The 22,387-nt window shown below is 34.5% G+C and overlaps 1 protein-coding gene across 1 annotated transcript in view; it reads left to right on the top strand.

Moving 5' to 3' along the window:
* The window catches only part of LRP1B (LDL receptor related protein 1B), a 591,173-nt gene that overhangs the window by 369,621 nt on the left and 199,165 nt on the right, over positions 1-22,387 (top strand). Inside the window, exons 32-35 of the mRNA XM_049799136.1 lie at positions 4,502-4,651; positions 17,305-17,445; positions 20,072-20,197; positions 22,084-22,215. Coding sequence (XP_049655093.1) covers positions 4,502-4,651; positions 17,305-17,445; positions 20,072-20,197; positions 22,084-22,215 — 549 coding nt within the window. The remainder of the gene's footprint in view (positions 1-4,501; positions 4,652-17,304; positions 17,446-20,071; positions 20,198-22,083; positions 22,216-22,387) is intronic.

Below are 22,387 nucleotides of genomic sequence, written 5' to 3'. Positions count from 1 at the left end.
TTTGTTCTGAGTAGCAGTAAAGCCACTGAACCAAATACATGGTAGAATGGTAAGTACTCCTTTTTTTTTTTTTTTTTTTTTCCTTTCCTTCCTGTAAATATGTCAGTACTGTCAAAGGCTGCATGTGCAAATCCATATGGGTTTTGTGATGTTTCTTTTCATGGAAATGTACAGTCTCACTGGTATCAGATGGAATATTCATGCAGTCAAACATACCTGTAAGTCCTGTAGGAATGATGATTGTGACATATTTTTTTTTTACTTCACCACAGAGCTGCGAGGCAATTTGTTTTCTTTCTGCATTATTGGATTAATTTTTAACACCTTTGGGATCTGATAAGAATTACTTGATATAGGTTATATTCCACATTGAAGTTTCTTATTGCATAATAATGAGATCTGTCACATAAGAAGGAGACCAAAGAGATTTAATTGTTTTTTTCTTCCTCTTGGCAATCTAAAAGCATGCTAAATCATAAAATATGTAAAGTGTAAATTATGTAGTATATAAAGAGTGTAGAGAGAGATATATATGTATGTATGTATAGGGAAATACAGGAAAAATAAAGCTTGCACCTGTCTATTCCTGAAAAACTTTTTAATTGGTAGACAGCTCAGTTTTATTGTCAGTTAGGATGGACATGCAAACAGATTCTGTTGCATGTCTGAGGAAAAATGAATGGATACACTACAGATAAAGCAAGTATTAAATTTCCAATATCAAACTCTAAATTCAAATATATGAAAATGCCTGTTTTAGTGGTTTAAATTATTCTTACCATTAGCATAAGACATTCCCATGCTAAGAACAAGAAAACACTGCTGAAGAGCCAGAGATTAACAGTCTTAAAACTTTAATTTAATGTTTTATTTCTAACTGAGAAACTGTCTTTCTGTGTAAGTGAAACCTCGGTTCATGCAGTGCTAATCTTGAGTATTGAGGGAGTGAGGTGAATGATCTGGTAAGTGAGTTCACAGATGGATTACTGAAAAAAGACAAATAACATGGCTTATTAGTAGTTGGATGTCCTGATAATTGGTATTTAGTTTTCTTGAGACATAATTTCAGAACTCGAGGAATGAGAGAAAGTTTTCCAATCTGTGACCTGAAGTATGCTGATGGATTATTTTTTTTTTTTTCTCAATTTGAGTTATGTCAAAACAAAGAGACTATTTCAGTTAAAATATTTTGTATTAACACTAAGAGTATGTCATTGGAAATTTTGGAAACTGATAATCTTAGGACGGCAGATTGTGTCTCTTATTTTTATCTTAACTAGTACATACTAGATATGAGTTGCTAGTCAATTCTGCAGTTCTAAAAGGCTCAAACACTGACACATATAGGTCAGTTGAAAAAGGAACTAGTTACTGGAGTTCCATTAAACTGCATTCTCATGGATTCAGAATTAGTACTTACTTTTATACTTCGTGAGGCCGATCTTTTGATCATTGGTGTCTCGAACTTATTTTCAGTTAAGCAGTTGTTTGTTATAAAGCTCTAAAAATACAAATCATGCATCCATTGGATTGTTTTTAAGGAAATGGCTATTATTAAATTGTAGAGTATTTTATTAAATTGTAGAGTATTGTATTCTGAGTAAGTTTTGAAATAGCTTTGATAAATAACCTTTTAAAACATACTGGATCACTCTCAGCTCTATTCAAAGGACTTCATAATTAGAGGGGGAGAGGGTGTTGTTGGGGTTTGGGGTTTTGGGGTTTTTTTCTGGGTTTTTTGGGGGGGTTAAATAGAGTTCAATCCTTTCTTCTGAACAAACTTAGAGTTTCTGTTTTGCTTATGATTATAGTACAGCCCTGTTTGCTGTTTTTGTTGTTCTTGTTTTATTTCCATGGCTGACTCTCTACTTGAATATCCTTTGCTAATTTGTTCTTCCTTTTGAATATATAGCGTAATCTACAAACAAAATTGTTGCAGATGTGAACCAAAAATCTTCTTGAGACTTGTTTTTTATAAAAAGTTATTTCTTAATTATGTATGTGTGTTTAGCAGAGACATAAACCTAAGGATTTCCTAATTTTAAAGCACTGTTTTTTCACGTGCAATGTATCAGCCATAAACTGTTAAAAAAAAAATATTTCTTAAGTCACTAAGGTGGGAAATGTGAACAAAAATTCCAAACACTGTTCCTATAATTCATCTGAGCTTGTAATAGCAGTGTCCAACATTTCTTTGCTTTAGGTAGTAAAAATGAATCCCACCTTTAATGTTCTTGGAACACAGTTTCCTTAAGCTTCCACTGCTTTTTAGAGAACATCTCTGCAGGTCAAAATACATTAGAGGAACATACATCACTTAAATAATAAGTATAGGAAAAATGCTATCAAGAGTCATTTCCTTGAACTTCAGGGATACACCAAATTAAAATATCAAACTTGATTTTCTAGTAGTGGAAGATAAGATCTCATCTCATATATGGCTTTAGGATTGAAACCTCTGTATGAATTGCTGGAATAACCTTTGTGATATACTTTTTAAATAGTAGCGTATTTCTGGAAATTTGAGTAAGAAAATTGGAAAATGCATATGAAAACAGGCCTAAGTCATGGTAGTATATTTTTTTAAACACAACAGAATTCTCCTAGATCGGTATTTTACAATCCACGTGTTCAGGTTGACTTCGGCAGCTGGGACATAAGGTGTAAGCCAGTCACCCACTCTAGACTGCATCATGAGTATCTGTGATGCTTATGGCTAGTAAGTCACCTATTTTCTTTAGTAAAAACCGGACAATGCCTGAAAAAAACTAAATAAACGTTCTCTGCCTACATTAGAAATAATATGTTTTCACAAAGGTTGGTAACAGGTGGAATAACCCAATAGAAAAATACTTTGGGAAGAAAAATCTTGGTAGGCTTGGGTAGAAGAAGGAAATAGGAATGTTATTTCTGTCAGTTGCTGCTGTGTAATTGGAATACCCATATGTAGAAACACCAGTTTAATATCTGAAGAAGTAGAAAACCTGACAAGATAAGATTGTAATTGCTCTGTAGATTGCATTCACAGCAGCCCCGTAAATAGATTTGTCTAGATGAAGTCAGTGAGCAGCTGACTGGCAGCAGTCAGGAGTTACGGAGAATAGCAAATGCTATCTATCTCAGAGTAAGGAAATCTTTATACTTGTATATTACCTTTGTAACCCATAGTAAGGTCCATCCATATTGCCAGGAAAGTTTCCTGTGCTAGGCCTAAGTACTGTGAGTGCTGCTTGTCTCCATGGTCTGTGGCACTGTCTTTTTGCTTTGAGCAGTGCTTGTTGTACAAGCATGAAGACACGTATTTGCAGAGAGATGCTGCAAGATCAAGCTCTCCTGAAGGCACTAGTTGGTATCGTTATCCTCTCTTGAGCGTGTGGTTTTTTTTTTTCTTCTGGGTGATACGCTTGCAGAGAGGGGAAAAAATATCAGTAACTAAAAGGATGGGAAAGCTTTTTTTTCAAAAGCTTAGAAAGTGGATACCTTTTGGCCTACTATGTCAAGTGTGCATAAAGAATTAGTTGCATGATGCCAGCTGTAAGTACTGCAGCACATGGCACTGCTTTCTCCCATCAGGATTTTGAAAATAGATCTGGCTTTCCACAAGCAATTTACAGGACGGAAGTATAGTACTGTACAATATATAGAGGTTGACCTATGCAGTGAAATACAGTATTTCTTGGCAACTTGCTGCTGGATAACTAAGATGAATTCTGGGAAAAATCTAGTACCAAAACAAATTATTATGGCATGTATTGTCACCATGCCAAGCATATTTCACTGTGGAAAATCTCCTGTTACAATTACTTGAACATTTTTCAAGGATTATAGAAGTCTGAAATATATTATCTCTTAGTTCTTTGCTCTTACATCCAGAAAGTTGTATGCTTTGTTCATTTAGTAGGTTATTTTGCAAGTATTTTTGTTTCTACAGTTCTCTTGCTTCTAACTCCAAAGAACTGATGGTGAGGTCAGTTCACTGTGAAGCAAAATTAAAATTAATACTATGAATTTATTGAGAATTTGTATTAGGTTTTGGTATTTCAGCATTCTAAGCAGAGGGCTGTGCATGTAGAGAGAGAACAGACTTTTTATAGTTCTGAATCACACAAAGTAGCTTGTTTTCTAAGTCTTCATGTATTCATAGTTTTATAATATAAATAATGGCTTCTGGTTCACATTCACTAGTAGTTAATGGCCTTGCTGAGGACCTCAGTTCATTCCAGTAATTGTTCGTTGCCAGATAATGCTCTTTCATCAGTCAGTCACTAATTGATTTCTGTAGATGTTGGGAGAAATAAAAGGCAGAAATCTTTTTAAAAGCGTGGGTTTTTTCACTATAGATGGTCAAGTTTGGTTTTCTCGGTTTGACTGGATGAGTGGATAGATAACATAATTGAGTGTATATATATTTCTTAAATACATTTTTATTATGAAAACAGCTTAACTCTAAATGTATATTATCTATCAAAACCACAGTTAAAGTTGTATACGTTAATTACAGGTTTATCAATAGATTATGGGGAGAACAAACTTTACTGGATCAGTTCAGGAAATGGAACCATAAATAGATGCAACCTGGATGGTGGTAATCTTGAAATAATAGAATCAATGAAAGAAGACTTAACAAAAGCCACAGCTTTAACCATTATGGGTAAGTTCAGGGGTAATAACTTAGTTTTTAAATGATTGCAAGCTAATTTAATAATGAAATAGCAAAAGCTCAGAGAAGCTATTGTTGTTTTTATGTAAATAATACTTACAATACATTCACTGGTAAGACTGTTTTGTTTGTGAAAAAAGTTTGTTTCATTGAACAGACAGTTTACCATCTGTATTACAAATATATGTTTCTAAATATAGTCTTGCATATATATGCGCACAGGATGAAGGTAACAAACTTATGGCTTATATTTACTCGTAAAGCATGTTGGAAGGATGTGTGTTATGCTCTTTATTACAGAGAACTATCTATGACTTGTTTCTTCTGCTGCTCACTTCTTTCTACTGTCTTAGTTCAGAATGGCCCTAGTTTGTTGAACTGGCTTGCACTTTGTGAAGACTTCTTTCGGTTATGAATTGATGTTGATGATTCTGTTTGTTATACTTTGCACATTAGAAATGTTTAGAACGTTCAAAAACATGTGAATTATCGAAAAAAAAAAGAAGAATGGTAATGTAAGGAAAAATTCCTAAAAAATTCAATAAGTCTTTAAGTTGCAGATTGCTGAATATTATGAGAATATTCTTCGAATTGACTTGTTTCTCATATGCATCTTCAGCTCTTGACCCTTGCTGGAGCTGGGATACAATGTGTTAAGAAATTCCATTCTGACTCAGAAGTAGTGTTTATATTATTCTAGAGATAACTTTAGAGCTTTCCATATTTCCTCCAAATGCTTTGGTGACCTCTGTTCTATTTCAATTAAAAATTATTTATATTTATCTTGTGTGTTCCAAAAAAAGTTCAGTTGATAAGTAGACTTTTGTTGCGATAGTTGACTCATCAACTGCCTGAGTCTTTTTATAAAGTATTTTATTTGATTGGTTAATTATATAATGTACATATAGATGGTGTGCTTGTGAAAGTTATGCTAAGTGAACTCCAAAGACATTATGCACATGGTGTAAATTAAGTCATATTTTAAAGTACTAACTGCTAAAATAGTTTTATTATACACATATTTGGCCAGTATTGAGCTGTAAATGCTGTCAAAATCTGTTGGAGAGGGGATACTTCTATTATGCATTCATAAACAAAAGCAAGTTTTGTGTCAGAAGGAGTCATGAATGTTAATATAGACAAATTGTCTTTCGTTGATTTGATTGTGACTAGAAATAGAATGAATAGATGACCTTTACTTTAGGGAGCTATTGGAAGTCTTTAATACGACATGTTGTCAAGAGTATTTGTTCATAATGTCATTGAGATGTCTGTGGTATCAAGTCTTCGCTTGTGATTCACGGAAGCTACAGCAGTGATGATCCATCTGGGATATTGAATAAAGAGTTGATAGCTATAATTTAAAGAAGTGTTTCGTGCTTGTTTGCATGAAAGTAGTTGAATTTTTGCAGGTGTGGAGATGAAAGAATTTCTGCCGCATAGTTTTTAAACATATATACATCTAATATTCCTAGTTTGGGATGCTTTGTTTTTATGGTTGATGACAATTCTTCCTACTCAAAATGTGTAAACCAAACTTACAATATGTTCGGGTTTTTCTGTTTGTTTTGCTTTTGGGTTTTGTCTTTGTTCTGGAGCCATAGTTGTGATAAACTGCAATATGACATTGCAGTATGATTCCATATAAAAATCTGTTGGAGAAAAGTGCAAACAAACACAGTTTTATAAACAGTACTGTGTGTGCTGATTGAAAAACATGAAGTTTCTGTATTCATTTCTCCTGTATGTTTTTATATCGTGGAACATACTGTAGCAACATAAATGCCATCTATTTTCCTGAAGTGCTGGTAGCTTTACATCAGCTTCTTATAGTCAGGCTTTCATGCATGTAGAACGGATCAGAACAGAAAATCCAATGCGATACGAAGCAAGATAAGAGATCTGTACTTGATAAATGATCATAACTAATATTATATAAATAAAGAAGAATTAATAATTTGTTCTAACGTAAGATTTAACATGATAGTGTATGAAAATTTAGTACTCCTGTTGATCTGTTCGCCTACGAGCTTAATAGGAAGTTATAGCAGGTGAATCACAGTACTTACAATGTTTATTGCATAATTTTTGGTCCATTTCATAAATTTTCTTGACTGCCTTTATGTAAAACCACAGTAAACAGATAAAAAACCAACATGAGCTGGAATGTTTGTATAGACAGTCTTTTGCACAGAAAACTAACAGATCTTCTGACAGTTTCCAGTGGGTTTTGCTGTCTTGTAGTTTATGTTCCAGAAGATTTTTAACGACTATAAAAAAACTAATGACAGAGGCTTGGCCCAAGACTGATTTCTTTCTTGCTTTGGTAATCTCTGTGTTTTTCTGCTCTCTCTGTGTTATCTTGATCTCTGATTCTGTTAATTTCAAAATGGGAAAAGAAATGAGAAGCAGTTAGGCACTCCATGGTTATGTACTGTGGTAAGAACTCAATAAATAATGCTAGCTAAGTCAGTAAAGTTTTGGTTTGCTTTTTAATATAGCTTATAGAGTAGTTCAGACCTTCACCAGGCAATGACAAATGGCACTCCCCTTTAGTACTCCTCCTCCTCAGTCTCCTCATTGTTTGTACTTTATCGCTTTCAATCCCTCTATTTTAGTGTTGCAGTTTAGCCATTGTAAACTGTTTGGAAGTTACCACGACTGTTTCAGATGTTTACTGTTGTTTAGTCCTTTCCAGGCTCTGTTTAACATTTTCCTACTATTATATCTTTTAGTGGGAGCATATAGAAGGTAATGATTTAGCAAACAAGTTTGTGCCAAAGTGACTCTCAGGTTTATCCTTGAGGGAAATAGAAACAAGTTATATAATTCACGTTTTTCTGTATTTTGTTCCTTCATTTATCGGTTTTCTACTCAGTAGTGTCAGTCATCTTTCTTTTTGCAAATGCTGAGCTCCAAAATTCCTAGTCTTTTGGTGCCTGCGTTTGCTACATCTTTTTGAGCATGATATAGATGAGATGAAAATTATATTTCATTTGAAACTAAAGCATTTTAATATATGCAAAATTACTATTTTTTCCATGCCCTTAAGCATAGAAAAAAAATATTTTTGCTGTTGCCATTCTGTATTACAAAGATGTTGCTATAAATCCATGATGAAGTCACATTTGCTTTTCTACTCTTCGCACTTTTTCTTCAAATACACATTTACTATGTGAAATGTCAGTGCCTGCAACGTCAGCCATTTTTAGTTAATTTACCATTCAAAAATGTGTGCGATAGCTTTGTTTAGTCTGTTTATTGTCTTGCATTTGGTCAATGGTAATTTTCTTCTGCTACTATGTTAACTGTTTTATTTTGTTCAAAAACCTCTGAAGTCTCTTCTGGTCTTTCAGAAGCACAGCATCCTATGCCTCGCGTAATTTTCAACACCTACTACTGACACCGTTTACAAGTTGGTAACAAAAATGTCCACTGTTTTAGAAACTCAGGATGTTCTATGTGAGAGAATTTGTGATTTTCATATATGGTACAGCAGTACTTTTCTCAACATTAAGAAAATGCTTCCTATGCTTAAGGTTGGAGGTTAATATATCATATTCAGTATCTGATTTTAGCAGTTTTCCTGATAGCCCGTGTCTGAGGGTGATCAAATTATTTAGATGTACTTGGAATTGTGCATGAAGTCTCATTTCCTGCTTTCCACGTTACTTAATGAAAATGGTTGCTTGACTGTAACTGAAACTGGTTGGAAATTTACCTTTGTGGTAAGAACTGTATGTATTTTGAGATTGGTGAGCAGAGTCATTATATTACAAGGTTTGAATTACAAAGGAACTTGCAGCAATAGCTGATGTATTTCCAAACTGGCGTATTCTTTCTTGAATGATATATGACTCTGAATGATAAACTGAGCATTGCTAGAAAAGTATTGATTAGTTACTGTAAGTTTGTAGCTGAGAAGAAAAAGATATTGAAGGATCCTGTCAGCAGTTCTAGTGGAGGTATTTGATTGGATTTTGTATCATGTCCTCACAGAAATACAGTTTACACAAAATCACAAAATTCAGCTAGTTTCACTATAAAATAGGAATATGATGTAGATTGTGTAGATTGTATAATGAGGATATAATTTCTTGTGCATTGGTGATTATTTTTTTTTTTAAATACTTGTGGTAGAAGCCTCAAAGGAAATATGCCATGATGCTAAGTAGTAGCCTTTTTCTAGTTGTTGTTTACTAGTATAAAATAGACTAACTTCATGTAGTGAATGAATCTATGTACAACTGCTGTTTCTGTTGAAATTCGTGTGAAAAAAATTCTATATCAGCAATACAACAAAATCAGGCATATATAATAGCTTTTCAATGGGAGTGCAGATATTAGAACAGTGTCTTTTGAACACAAACTATATGTAATACAGCCATCAAGGTGTATTATCAAACAATCAAAATAGAAAGTAACAATTACAACACTTCATTTTAGACAAAAATGTGGGTTGATACTGCCAAAATATATTCATGCTGCCATTTACTTTCATTACGTGGTTAAATGAAATATTGGTTATTTGATTTTTGTTTTATCCAAAAATAAAGTTTCAAAAATAACTCTAGAATACATTTCTAGTAACAAAAATGGTGGGAGCTGTGACTTTGCTGGATGTAATGGCGAAGTGAAAGGGGCTGCTTAGATCAGGAAACTTCAAATACATACACCTTAATTTTCCAAGTCATCAGTCTTCTAATTGCCGTAACACCATTCATTACATTAGCATTAATATATGAAATATATCTAGGCAATTTGCCCAGTTCTAAGTACAGTACATAGTTGTCTTCCATAAATACTCAAACCACCATTAATGAAAACTAATGGCCCATCAAAATTTGCATTCAGAGTACTGCTTGAAATCTCCAAAGGACTGTCCACAATGCTAGTGTAGCAATTTTTGGCATTTGAAATTGCTGTTTACCAATATGTTGCTGCACTTGATGCTAATTACCCAACAAAGTAGATAAATACAACAATTTTAATGTGTATTATAACCCAGTTTCAGCAGCAAGATTGTAATTAGTGATCGAACAACACTCTTGTTAGCATAATCAAGCAAATAAATCATTTTAACTTGTGTGATATTTAAAGGTTTCAAATAGCATTATTTCTTCCCTAGTGTGTGAAAGCAAGTTGTCTTTTTGCTAAAGTCAAGTGCTTTTCTAAAATCATCTAGTATAATTTAAAATTAATATAGAAATAGATAAATTCTTCCTAATACTAGAAATAGCAGATGAAGTATCTACTAAGAGAATTTAATAGTAATACAGACGTAAATTATCCAAATTTTTGCTTTAGAATTATGGTCAAAAATAGCTGTGTAACACAGTGGGGGTTTTTTGGTATGAGACTGTGTTATGCTGTATATTGGTCACCCGGTAGTTTCTGAACAATTAAAACCTGTATTCTTTAGGTCTTAAGGCATAACTGGCCAGCTGTGACCAGTTCATGTTTTTTGGCAGGTAGTCATATGAGGTTTGACCTCAAGATGTCTGTATTTCAGAATTTGTGCGTTGTTTTTTTGGTTTGGTTTTGCTATTGATTTTGTTTGGGTTTTTTTGTTTGGGTTTGTTTAGTTTTGTTTGGGGTTTTTTGTAAATACACCTGAAACGTCAGGATTTGCATGAGCTTCACCTTACTTAAATTTTCAGGTTGTCTTTCTCATTTAACTCCCCACACTGTATCCACATCTCTTTCTAAAAGTTGTAGTGCACCATATAAATCCTCCATGTAAGAGAAGAATAAGTACTAGTTCAGTAAGATTTTGTAAATTATATTTTTATTTGAATGTTTATCCAGGTCACACATTAACAAGGATGGAAGAGGAAGATAAAAGAATCATTATGAAGCATATTTTGAGTTTTCACTTGTGATTTGTTGTGATTTGTCCTTTTTTAATGGTATAGGTGGCATAGGAGACTAGTCAACCTCTGTGTTCACAGTCAAGTACTTTGAGGACTAGTAATGAGTTTATGCTGTGATGATTTCTGTTTCTTGTGTTGTGAAGGGAGGGAAAGAAGAACTTCATGATCTGATGTGTCTAACACTATTGATGGAAATTGTCTAGATACTGTTAACTGTATATGAGAGCAGCAATAGTCTCAGTAGCTCAGTAAGCAAAAAAGGCACATGATGGAACATTCAGTTGGTAATGTAGAAATGGTTTGGCTCTATGTTAATACTAAAAGGGAGAAAGGAGACTATTTGTGGTGTGGGTAATTATTGGTAATTGAACTTCTTGATTAAACACATGCCATTCTTTCTTCTCTTGGTAAAAGAATATGCAAAGTTGGCTATTTGGGGTTTTTGTTTGTTTCCATTCCCTAAAAAAGCAGGCAGGTCAGCAGATTGCAGTTTTGGGAGGCTGTTGAAACCATAGCCAACCATGAGTTTTTGCACAAAATACTAAAGAAATGCCTCAAAGAGTTTGATCGCCTCTTTGAAGTAAATGATACAAAGCACCAAAACTGTATGTGTTTTGCTTCCTTCCTGTACTCCAGTCTTAGAAAAAAATATTTTATCGATGGGTTTGTGTCCTGGTTTCAGCTGGGATAGAGTTAATTGTCTTCCTAGTAGCTGGCATAGTGTTATGTTTTGGATTTAGTATGAGAAGAATGTTGATAACACACTTACGTTTCCAGTTGTTTCTAAGCAGTGTTTAGACTAAGTTCCAGGATTTTTCAGCTTGTGATGTCCAGCCAGCAAGAAGGCTGGAGGGACACAAGAAGTTGGGAGGGGACACAGCCAGGACAGCTGACCCCAACTGGCCAACGGGGTATTCCAGACCATGGGACGTCATGCCCAGTATATAAACTGGGGGGAGCTGGCCTGGGTGGATCACTGCCCGGGAACTAACTGGGCATCAGTCGGCCAGTGGTGAGCAATTACATTGTGCATCACTTGTTTTGGTATATTACAATTATTTTATTATTACTATTGTCATTTTATTAGTGTTGTTACTATCATTATTAGTTTCTTCTGTTCTGCTCTATTAAATTGTTCTTATCTCAACCCATGAGTTTTACTATTTTTTTTCTGATTGTCTCCCCTATCTGACTGGGTGGGAGGGAAGTGAGTGAGCGGCTGCGTCATGCTTAGTTGCTGGCTGGGGTTAAACCACAACAGTCTGGATATGTAAAACAGTAAGTTCTAGCATACTATGCACAATACAGCAGTCATTACCAAAATTCTTTAATGGGCCACTCAAATTCGTATTCAAATAGAGGATTTGAAGACTGAAGTCACTTCTTCACAAAAAATCATTCCATTGAAAAAGTTAGCCTAAGCCTTTAGGATAAATAATTCATTATTGTGGGTCATAATCTCACAGGAAAAAAAGAAAAGAAGTCAAAGTCCCATGATTTCACTTATGGATTATATCCAGTCACTTCTATATTTTTATCCCACATCTGTCTTTTTGTTATAATTCACACCATCATAGTTGAGCACAGGAATTTCTTGTTCTAAGGATGGTCTGATAAAAGCGTCAGATATGTATTATTGTTCATTAAACAGTTTGATGTCACAGGCTGATCTTTTCACTCAGTCAATTCTAGCACCTTTGCATGCATAGGATTGTAGGTTTCCTTTAAATTGTACACAGGTGTCACTGGGGAGTTCCATTTGTGTCTCCAAGTCTTCAGAATATTTCCATTCTTTAGATTGTTGTCTCATCATATACCTGTGAAGACTACTGAGTAAATGCCTTTTTCCCTTGATATTTTAAGAGTTTATTTTCTTTTGGGCAGTAATTTTTTGCAGTTACTGTAATGGAAATTATTTTTCAGATCTGCAACTTTCATCATGAAACACTAAGCTGTCTAGCTCTATAAATTAGTTATTTAAACGTTAAAACTGCAGCACAGGCAACAATTCATTTAACTGAAAAAATGAACTAGAAATGACGTTAATACACTATTTGTTGGAAAGGCAGTGTTTCTGAAGTTTAAAAGTTTTTTCTATCTAGGGTTTTACTTCAGGTTCATCTACAGTAATAACTTTTTCTGTCAGAAATGAAAATGCTGATGAAGTTAAACTCACAATTATACAGACTTGCCCCATTTAATTATTTCATTTAAGATGTTTGAAAGATACATAACTATTTGAAGAAAAAAAGGAAATGTTTGTCCATTTTCATCATGTAGAACATTGCTGTGAGATGGTATTTCACAGTAATTAATACTTTAAAAGTAGTCATGAGTGAAGCGTTAAGTCACTGCAGATCAGTAGTTTGTTAATAACCTAAGAATGTGGTACTGCCCATATACTGCCGTTTACATTGTTCCAGTTTAAAAATAGACATGAAAACTGAAGACAAAGTTGAATTCAAATGCTGTTAAATATTTTATTTTCCTTTTTCTGTTCTTTTCCTTTTCATGGTTAAATTTAACATTCACACAAAAACTACATTGTGTTGCCCTTGAGACTATTGGTCAAATCTAGGTCTGAGGTAATACAGTATTAAAATGTTAGCTAGTTCAATTTGTTTAAAATAGTTACTTCTCCAAAAGGCTGAGAGCAGGGGGGAGTTACTTGCTCTTACTTTTATACTGTTTTGTTGACTCGGAGAATATAACAGAGATGGGCCAATGAAACCTTGTTTCTTCTTCCTAGAAGGCCAGTACCAGAACAACATTTTATTTGATTGATTCAATTTTACTAACAAAATAGCTTCAGTTTCTTTATAGTACAGGAATGTAGGAAAAGTATAGGTTGTGGATCCTCAGAAGTATAATTTTAAATTCATGACATAAAAATCCATAACTTCTTTTCTGAAATGGTGAGCTACAGAGTGTTAGCCTGTCACTAAGGTGAATGACTTGACTAAGTCAAGAGAAACTGATGACCTGCAATGAGTTGGAAGGAGGTCATCGTACTGTTTAAGTCTTGTGAAGGGACTAAGGACTCAGGTGGGGTGTTTTGGCATTCAAAGAAACAGAAACAGACACTGAAATGTGTTGTGGAATGTGGAACTTGCCAACCTGGAACACTGAGGCCATCTCATCATACATCTTTGTGTAATCTAGAGACAGTGAGGACTTACGTGTTAAGGACTTGAAATCAGAAGATTGGCTATGGTTTCTGTGTCAGTGTTTGGCCATTACTTTACTGAAATTTGAGTTTGATATCAAAGCTGTTTAAAATTACATTCTGATGCATTGGGAGGTAGAGCCTGTTTTTCTTCTTTTTTTGTGATTTCTTAGTTATTAATTGTAATTTGTTTTTAATGAAAAATGTGGTTTAGCATTACAAGCAATTTTCTTCACTTGTGAAAATTAATTTCTTCCCTCGAGTAAAGTCAGTAGAATTTCCATATATAACTAGGCTTTTGAATTTAGGATTTTCTACGGAAGTAGCCTCAAATCAGCAGTTGTTGCAGCAAAAGTGGAACTAGGGAAGACTGCTTTCATGTCTCCTGAATCTTAATAACACAGTACCTTCAGCCTCTCTCTATAACCTTCTCTCCAAAATATCTCCAGTGCAGTACCCCACATCTTTCATCGTAAGACCTCACCCAAGTTTCTCTCCTGCTCTTCTTCACAACAGATGTCTCTACTGCAAGCACTTGTAGAGTCTTCCCCCGTTCACAGTTCCACAGTTCGCTATCACGGTATTCCATTTTCCTCACGTATTCCTTAAATTTCTCCTCTTTTTCCTCTCCATTCCCCATCTTCTCTGTGTCAAAACAAAGCACAGGCTGTGCCACTCTGGAGCTACACATGAAGTGATATACTGGCCAGCACACGTGCTGCGTGGCCATCTGGCTGCCAGCAAACTGAAGGGATTCAACCAGTCAATCATGCCGCTATTTTTCAGTATACTGGGGCTCAGTGAGACAAGATTTTGTATGGGGCAGCTTCTGAGTTCATCAAGGAAGTATGGCATATGTGTGTTCTTGGTTTCACTTCAAAAGGAGATCTGTATTTTGACAAAGGTTGTGTTAGCTCTGTGCATTGATTTTTCCTAAGGTTTTAAATAGTTATCAAAAACTAGCAGAAGTATCTCGTGTACCGTGAAAAGTAGAATACTTGTTGCTCCCGTTACATTTGCTAGAAATAGCTGGCAGTGCTTTGCATTGGATTTGTTTATCTACAGCTAGAAATATCAGGAAGTTCTTCACTGAAATAATGCTTTTATGCAATGTCTGAAGGATGGCATTAAGAGTTAGCATTGGCTAAGTGTTTTCTGTGTCTTCGGTATGCTCTGTGTTTCAGTCTCACCCAGACAGGAAAGGACTGATTTGCTTTGCTTCCAGCAGCCATTGAGAATGATGAATAATGGGAACAAGATGTCTGAAATTAATTATGATAAAAATGAAAAGATTATGTTATAAGGGAAACAGCTGAAGGACTTGGCATTGGTTAGGTAAGGAGCTCTTCACTGTGAACATTCAGTCGCTATGAGTTAGCTGAGTCCTTGTTTTGGAAGCAAGTTGAAGTTCTCAAGTGTTTAGTCTATTAAAATTAGACAGTAAGCATCATTACTGTGTTTATTATTCTTTGGGATTTGACAAAATTTGCTTGCCTTTCAGAAATACACTTTTGCATTTTCAGTGCATTCTTTAGTTTCCTCTAAACTGAACCATCACCATGTACCTCATGGAAGATATTTATATCGAAGATGTTAGTTTGCATGAAACAAATGATTCCACCTTTAGCATGCAATGCTGGTGGCTGCATATGTGAAATTTAAAGGTTGGGGGTTTTTCTCTCTTGGCACATGGCAGGTCACAAAAGCATGTCATGGCTGATTTCGGTACCCTGATTCTCAAGTTGTGATAGTCTCAGATGTGATATAAGGGTGAGCAGTCCTTGGGCACCCCTGATTTACGACGTTTGACTATGGTCCCTGACGTTATGGCCGTTATGAGTAGCGGTGCCGTACTACAGAGCTTTTCCGTTGTTACCCCATTTTCTTTATTGAAACACCAACAGGATGTAGCTGTTGTAGAAAGCAGTTCTATGATCTTGATGTCATCCTTCAGAGCTACAGCAAAGCTAATAAATGTGTCCTTTTATATGCGTATGGGTATAAAGAAATACCAAGAGAGTTAAGGGCATTCCTAGTGTTCTTCTGATTTCCCCTCATTTTAACCTATTCTGTCTTCCAAGCCTTAGCAATAGGGAATAAAATTGTCTATGAGAGCTGCTGTGAAGGTTTTCAAAAGTGTATATTTAATATTCTTTTCTTCTCTTTGCATTATTTCTTCTTGCTGTGTTTCCTGATAGGTGGTCTTTGCTTTTTCTTTTTGCATTGTGGTCGTTGTGACTTACTTTGTACGCCATTTGTACAATATCAAGTGATGGCATGAAACATGAAATATTCAAAACTTGGTAGAAATGCCACCCCAGTACTGGTTTGTGGAAGAATAGTAAAGATTATTACCTTAAAGAAATCATAAACCATCAACACTGAGTCATGTTACTAGCTTTCCTTAGATGAATAAAAGACTAAGAAGCTCTTTAACTGAAGAGGCTCTTTCATTAGTTCCAGCAGGTAATGAGTCAAAGTCTCAAAATGGCAAACTGATAACACTGATTAGTGCTGTATATTTCTGAACAAAACTAAAGCAATCCCTAACGTTGATATTTAAATTATGTTAATGGGCTTTCAAAATTCAAAAATCATGTTTTCCTGAGGTGATGTAAGTGAAATGAAGTAGAGAATGTGGATCTCGTGTATACCTTTCAGTTTCTTGATATTTCTTTTAAATTGTTTGTCTTCATACACTGTTGTTTGAATTGTTACGAAGATTATCTTTACATTAATACTGTCATTTGTATCTCAGTTTCTTTTTAAATGAAAATTTACATTCCACAGTAACCAATGTGGCCACAGCAATATGATCAAACTCGGTGTTTCTATCTACATGTTGCTTAGAATCCTGTCTGAATTTAAGTGAAATCTTTATGACTAAAGTCACCTGAAGTCCAACCCTTGAAAAATGCTACCTGTACTGCAATTGCGCATCAATTGAGAATTCTCTCTCCTAAATTTTTGACAAGTCCTTCATACTGTTATTCAAGTATTCTGCGTGTGTGGATTGACAAGGATGGTTTGAAGTTTTATGCTACTGTGTTCATAGCATGTCTCTTTTTTTCTGTTATTTTAAAATCTTGTGTAAATTATAATGGAAAAGTTACTATCAATGTATGTTGCTAATTTCAATAACTTCTTTAAGACAGTAACGAGATTCTTAATTATTTTTTATGGTAGTTGTCGTACTTCTTAATTTGAACACTCAGGTGAACATTCAAGTAATGAAAACCTGGAACCAGAGTTCCTGTCATCTCTACATACATAGTGAATGGATATAGCAAAGTTTGAGAACAAACCCTGTGTTGTAGTAGTACGTCATCTGCAAATAAGGTTTAGTAACTTTCAGGTATAAATTGGGCATAATTCAGTTTTTGCACTTAAAAATGTATGAAAACCTATCACCTAAAGAGAAAAGACTACATTTTTACATCCAAAATTTCTATTTTTAAAATTAAAAAAGCTACTTCATTTATTCTTTGAGCAATTTTCCTTAAAAGTGATCTGATAATCGACCTCAAAAACTTGCCACCTTAAGTTTCAAATGTATATAATTTCATAGTGATCCTCTTAATTTTGGAAACTTGGAAATTTTACAGATAAAAAGCTTTGGTGGGCAGACCAGAACTTAGCTCAGATTGGTACCTGTAACAAAAAAGATGGAAGAAACCCAACTGTCCTGCGAAACAAAACTTCAGGTGTTGTACATATGAAAGTGTATGATAAAGCGACACAGCAAGGTATGTTAAATTTTAAGCATGTTTAACCAACTTTTAGCTTGCATAGTATCTTTTCCCTTCTTATTCTCCAAACGTGGCTAGAACAAAATAATATGTATTTCATTGTAATTCAGTGATAAAATACTATAAAATATTTTATTATTGACTAAATTACTGAATATAATAGGATGATTGATTTAGCATATCTGCCTGATATATTTTAATTTATTAGGTGTTTTCTGAATTTTACACTAGAGTGAAATTTGACGTTCTTTTAGAGAATCTAAGTCTAAAAGTTCTAGTAAAAAAAAATCAGTTAATCTGTGAACCTCATCTCAAATTATTGACATTTTGAGTACATGAAGTATTATGAGAGAATTCATTAATATTCTTCACTATCTATTTGTTTTAAGACAGTTTAATTAATCTAAATTGACAGAAGTGACAGTAGTATAAATCAAAAGTGAGACAGCAGAAAAATGGGTGAATGTTGCTAATACTGCCAAAACTTAGTTAGCAAAGTGGGAGCTAAAGTAGTATGAAAAAAAATGTAATTTGGGGTCATGCACACAGTTTTATGAATTTTGAGATCAGAGATGAAAACATTTGGGAGATTCTTTAGAAAGAGATTATTTCATTTTGTGGAGAAGCTTTCAAAAGAACACAGGATGGTTTACTACAATAAGTAGTCTGTGTACGGAGTACATTAATTCAGTTCCATATGAGCACTTCTGGGAACACTTGCCATTTTACCTGATCTAGGAAACACCAAAGGTGATTCGCCAGCCTGGCCCTTAGTTTTAAATGTTGTGAAACAGTAAGTAATAAAAATTTAGGCATTCAGTAATGTTTCTGCCATTTCAAAATGCTTGAACTCCCTACCATCGAGACATACAGATAGCTCACGGGTGCCCAAATGTTAGCTGTGTCTGGTGTCTGTGGCATTAATATGCATCTGCCATTGTACAGAAGTCAAGAAAAGGAACAGTTCTGTCTTTTTGTACTACTAAACTTCAACTGTAATAGAATCTTATCATAGAATGGTTTGGGTTGGAAGGGACCTTAAAGATCATCTAGTTGCAATCCCCCTGCCATGGGCAGGGACACCTTCCACTAGACCGGGTTGCCCAAAGCCCCATCCAGCCTGGCCTGGAACACGGCCAGGGATGGGGCAGCCACAACCTCTTCCAGTGCCTCACCACCCTCACAGTGGAGAACTTCTTCCTTACATCTAATCTAAATCTGCCCTCTTTCAGTTTAAAGCCATTACCCCTTGTCCTACCACTACATGCCCTTGAAAACAGTCCTTCTCCAGTTTTCCTGCAGGCCCCCTTTAGGTACTGGAAGGCTGCTATAGGATCTCCCCGGAGCCTTCTCTTCTCCAGGCTGAACAACCCCAATTGTCTCAGCCTGTCTTCACAGGAGAGGTGCTCCAGCCCTCTGATCATCTTTGTGGCCTTCCTCTGGACTCGCTCCAACAGGTCCATGTCCTTCTTTTGTTGGGGGCCTGAGAGCTGAACGCAGTACTCAATGAATAATGAGAGCTCTTAAGTTGTATAGTGAAATATCACCTTGGTGATCCTCATTTAGATGAAGAGCAGTGTCAGGGTTTTGGATATAAAAATCAAACACCGTAGATGGGATTCAGCTTTACACTTGCACTTTTTTTTAAAGAATCTCTGCATATTTGGTATGCATCTTGCATTTCGTTAAAGTGACATGAGAGCAAGTGTGATGTGAGGGCACTTACAGATTTCTCTGTATACAAATCTGTCATCCTAGATTTTTGGTTTTGCTGCATAGTTTGTTCCTTTGTCTGAGGATACCTGAGACTTTGAACCTCACCCGTCTTTTCCAGTTGTATGGTTGGATCATTAGAAAACATCTGTGATTTTAGATGAAGAAATGCTTTCTACTTCAAAATCAGGAATGCAAAAATAAATGTGACAAGTAGCACTGTGATTCATGTAGGTTTGGTAACTTGTAATCAACTGATTCCTTGAATGTCATAGTAGACTTAGATGTTTCTTCATGAAGCTTTGAATTTCTAAGATATGTTTATTGTACTGTTTATTGTATTGTGTGTAATGTTTATTACAAATCTTATTGAAAAGTGTTCATCTATTACTTAAAAGTAAATATTGTTTTAATTAAGAAGTAGGAACATGGACCTGTGAGATCACATTGGAGTGTATCTTAAATATACTAAATAAAGGCTGGTTCGTGATGATAATGAGGTTAATATAACATTTGATGAATTAATACAATATGATCAATGATTTGCTCACAGTCTAGAATAAGATACACCTAGACTAATGTCAGTGAGATTTCATCATTGCTACTCCAAACTTAATGCAGTATTTTCAGTTTTATCATATGCTTTTACTTTAAAAGAGGCAGATTCTTCTTCAGAAAACTGAGTTATTCTAAGTGCGCAGATAAAATACTGTAAGAGTAAAGCATGAAAGAGTATGTGAATAGTAGCATAGCCTGAAATATTTTATGCATATCTCTATTTTTCGAAGAAGTTAGCTGAACAGAATTTGGGTTTGGTATACTAATAAATTGATACCAACACTCATTTTTAGTCAGGATTGAACTGTTCAAATTTTGTTTCCTCTTGTCTTCTTCTCCCATCATGTTATAGGTAGCAACTCCTGTCAGTTAAACAATGGTGGATGCTCCCAGCTGTGTTTACCAACATCAGAAACCACCAGGACTTGTGTGTGTACAGTAGGCTACAACCTTCAAAAAAACCGCATGGCATGCAAAGGTAAAATGGTTTTCAATATTTATTTTAACTGACTTCAGTTTTATGGGAATGCTGTAATGAGAAATTAAACTTCCTTTATTAATTTTAAGTTAAATAACTATGCTTAATATCCTTGATTAAAGTGGTAATAAAGAAATGTCTATTGTGGTTAGGACAGAATTTAAATTTAGCTTTTAATTTCTTTATTTAGCTCTGCATAGATTTTAGTGGAAACTCTGAAGAATTTTTATTTTTTTTAAATGTAGGCAGAAAAGCAGACCGTCTGAGCCATCATTAATAGCAGGACATAGTTGTTCACGGTCACACACCTTATCTTTAAACTAAATTATAGGCTACAGTATCTGAAAAGTTGGGTATCTCATCCTATTCTATTGCCCTTGCTACAACGTAAGGCCTGATTTTTAATTTAGTTTTTATTCTTTTGTCTATTTGAGCAGGAAAAATGCAAAACATAGCTTACAACCAAAGTCTTACTTTTACCTGAATAATACACAATGGCCTTATGATAATGATCCCTTATAGTTGTATAAATTTAATATTATTTATTCCTATGAAGGACTGCAACCTCATCTAGTTAGTAGCAGAGTATACATGGAAGGAGAATTAAGCTACATAAATGGGGCTTTTCTGCTTCTTTGGTGCTTTTCATATGTGACAATAACATGTTCTTAACATTTTTTATTTCTTTTTGAAATAGTTGGGTTTCCTTTTACAATTACTTAAAGTTACAATTATAACTTTCAGATGTGGGTTAAGGTAAAACTGGTAGATGCCGTGTATTCAAAATCTGTTCCTCCTCTATGTCTAGATATACTGCTTTCTAGATCATAACAGCTTTTTATGATTAAATTTTCCTTCAATTAAAAAAGTCTTGAGTTAAAACCTTTTTTAGTCCGTCTTGAAAATTCATGGAGAAAAACTGGCAAGTACTATTCTGTACATATATACTTGTTTAGCATTGCTCTTTTCATTTGCTAGCTAGATTTCTTCTTCCTTTGAAGAAAATTTTTTAATTCCCTACCTGAAACTTTTTAGTCCACATTCTTAGGGTCTTCTACTAGCTATATCTTTACAAAGAAAGAAATTTTCAAAGAACTGGTGTGAAGAAGAAGGAACATTTTGTGTATAGTAGTTCAAATCTTCAGTAATATGTGTTATGTATTATCATGCTGTGTAATTTTTCTTAAACTTAGAAGTGAGTATGAACAGATTCGGACAAATTATTTGTTCTCATTTTGATTGTCAACAGTTAGGTGTGATTCATCTAAATTGGGAGTGACTACATAACAAGACCTCTACACAGTAGAATTTCTTCCTACTTAATAGAAATAGGTGCATCTGGAGTGTAATTAATCTAACACAAAAGTAGGCATTTAAAATGCATCAGCTGCATTGTTCACTAAGACTATGTATTTCTCCCTGTTGTCTGTAAAGAAAGTGTGCATGGCTAAATAAGGCAAGATGAATCCCATGCCTCAAAAGACAATTCACAGTCTTGAGTCCTACTTTCCACAAGTTCTTTAAAATTGTCTCTTGCTGAATATGTACAGAAAGTGCAGATGTGGACTGAAAATATTCTTAATTTTCTCATAATTAAAAAACATCTTCTTCTTAAGTTTTAATTTTTATTACTGCTAATTACTTAATTATAAGGTGATGCTTGAAATGGACAGTGAATCCCTTCTCTTTGTAAGACTGCATTTATCATTGAATTAGAAATAAATTTAGTAATTCATGGATGTTTTTTTCAAAGAGATGCAGTTACCATTCTGGGAAACTATGGAGCAGTATTGGAAAATTATGTCTAGTGCTTGTTAATTCCTCAAGTCTTATTAATTGTAGAAGTCTCCACTTTGCTCTCATTGGCTATTTTATTTTTCCCCCAGGTATTGAATCATTTCTTATGTATTCTATTCATGAAGGAATTAGAGGAATTCCTCTTGATCCAAATGATAAAATGGATGCTTTAATGCCTGTTTCTGGAACTTCATTTGCTGTGGGCATAGACTTCCATGCAGGTAAATATTATGTATAGTTTATTGTATGTACGGTAAATACTGGATACTCTTCTTATAAATGAAATAAACCATGAGTTTTCAGACCTTCTAAGTAATTACAACTGTATTTAAAGGAATTGGAAGCTGATTGTGTGTTACATTGTTAACCTCTAGCTGTTTATTATTTACAGTA

The sequence above is a fragment of the Accipiter gentilis genome, chromosome 1, assembly GCF_929443795.1.
Source record: "Accipiter gentilis chromosome 1, bAccGen1.1, whole genome shotgun sequence".
NCBI classification, from domain to species: domain Eukaryota; kingdom Metazoa; phylum Chordata; class Aves; order Accipitriformes; family Accipitridae; genus Astur; species Astur gentilis.
Note: the sequence above shows the minus strand (reverse complement) of the source record. Positions and strands in the feature narration are given on the sequence as shown.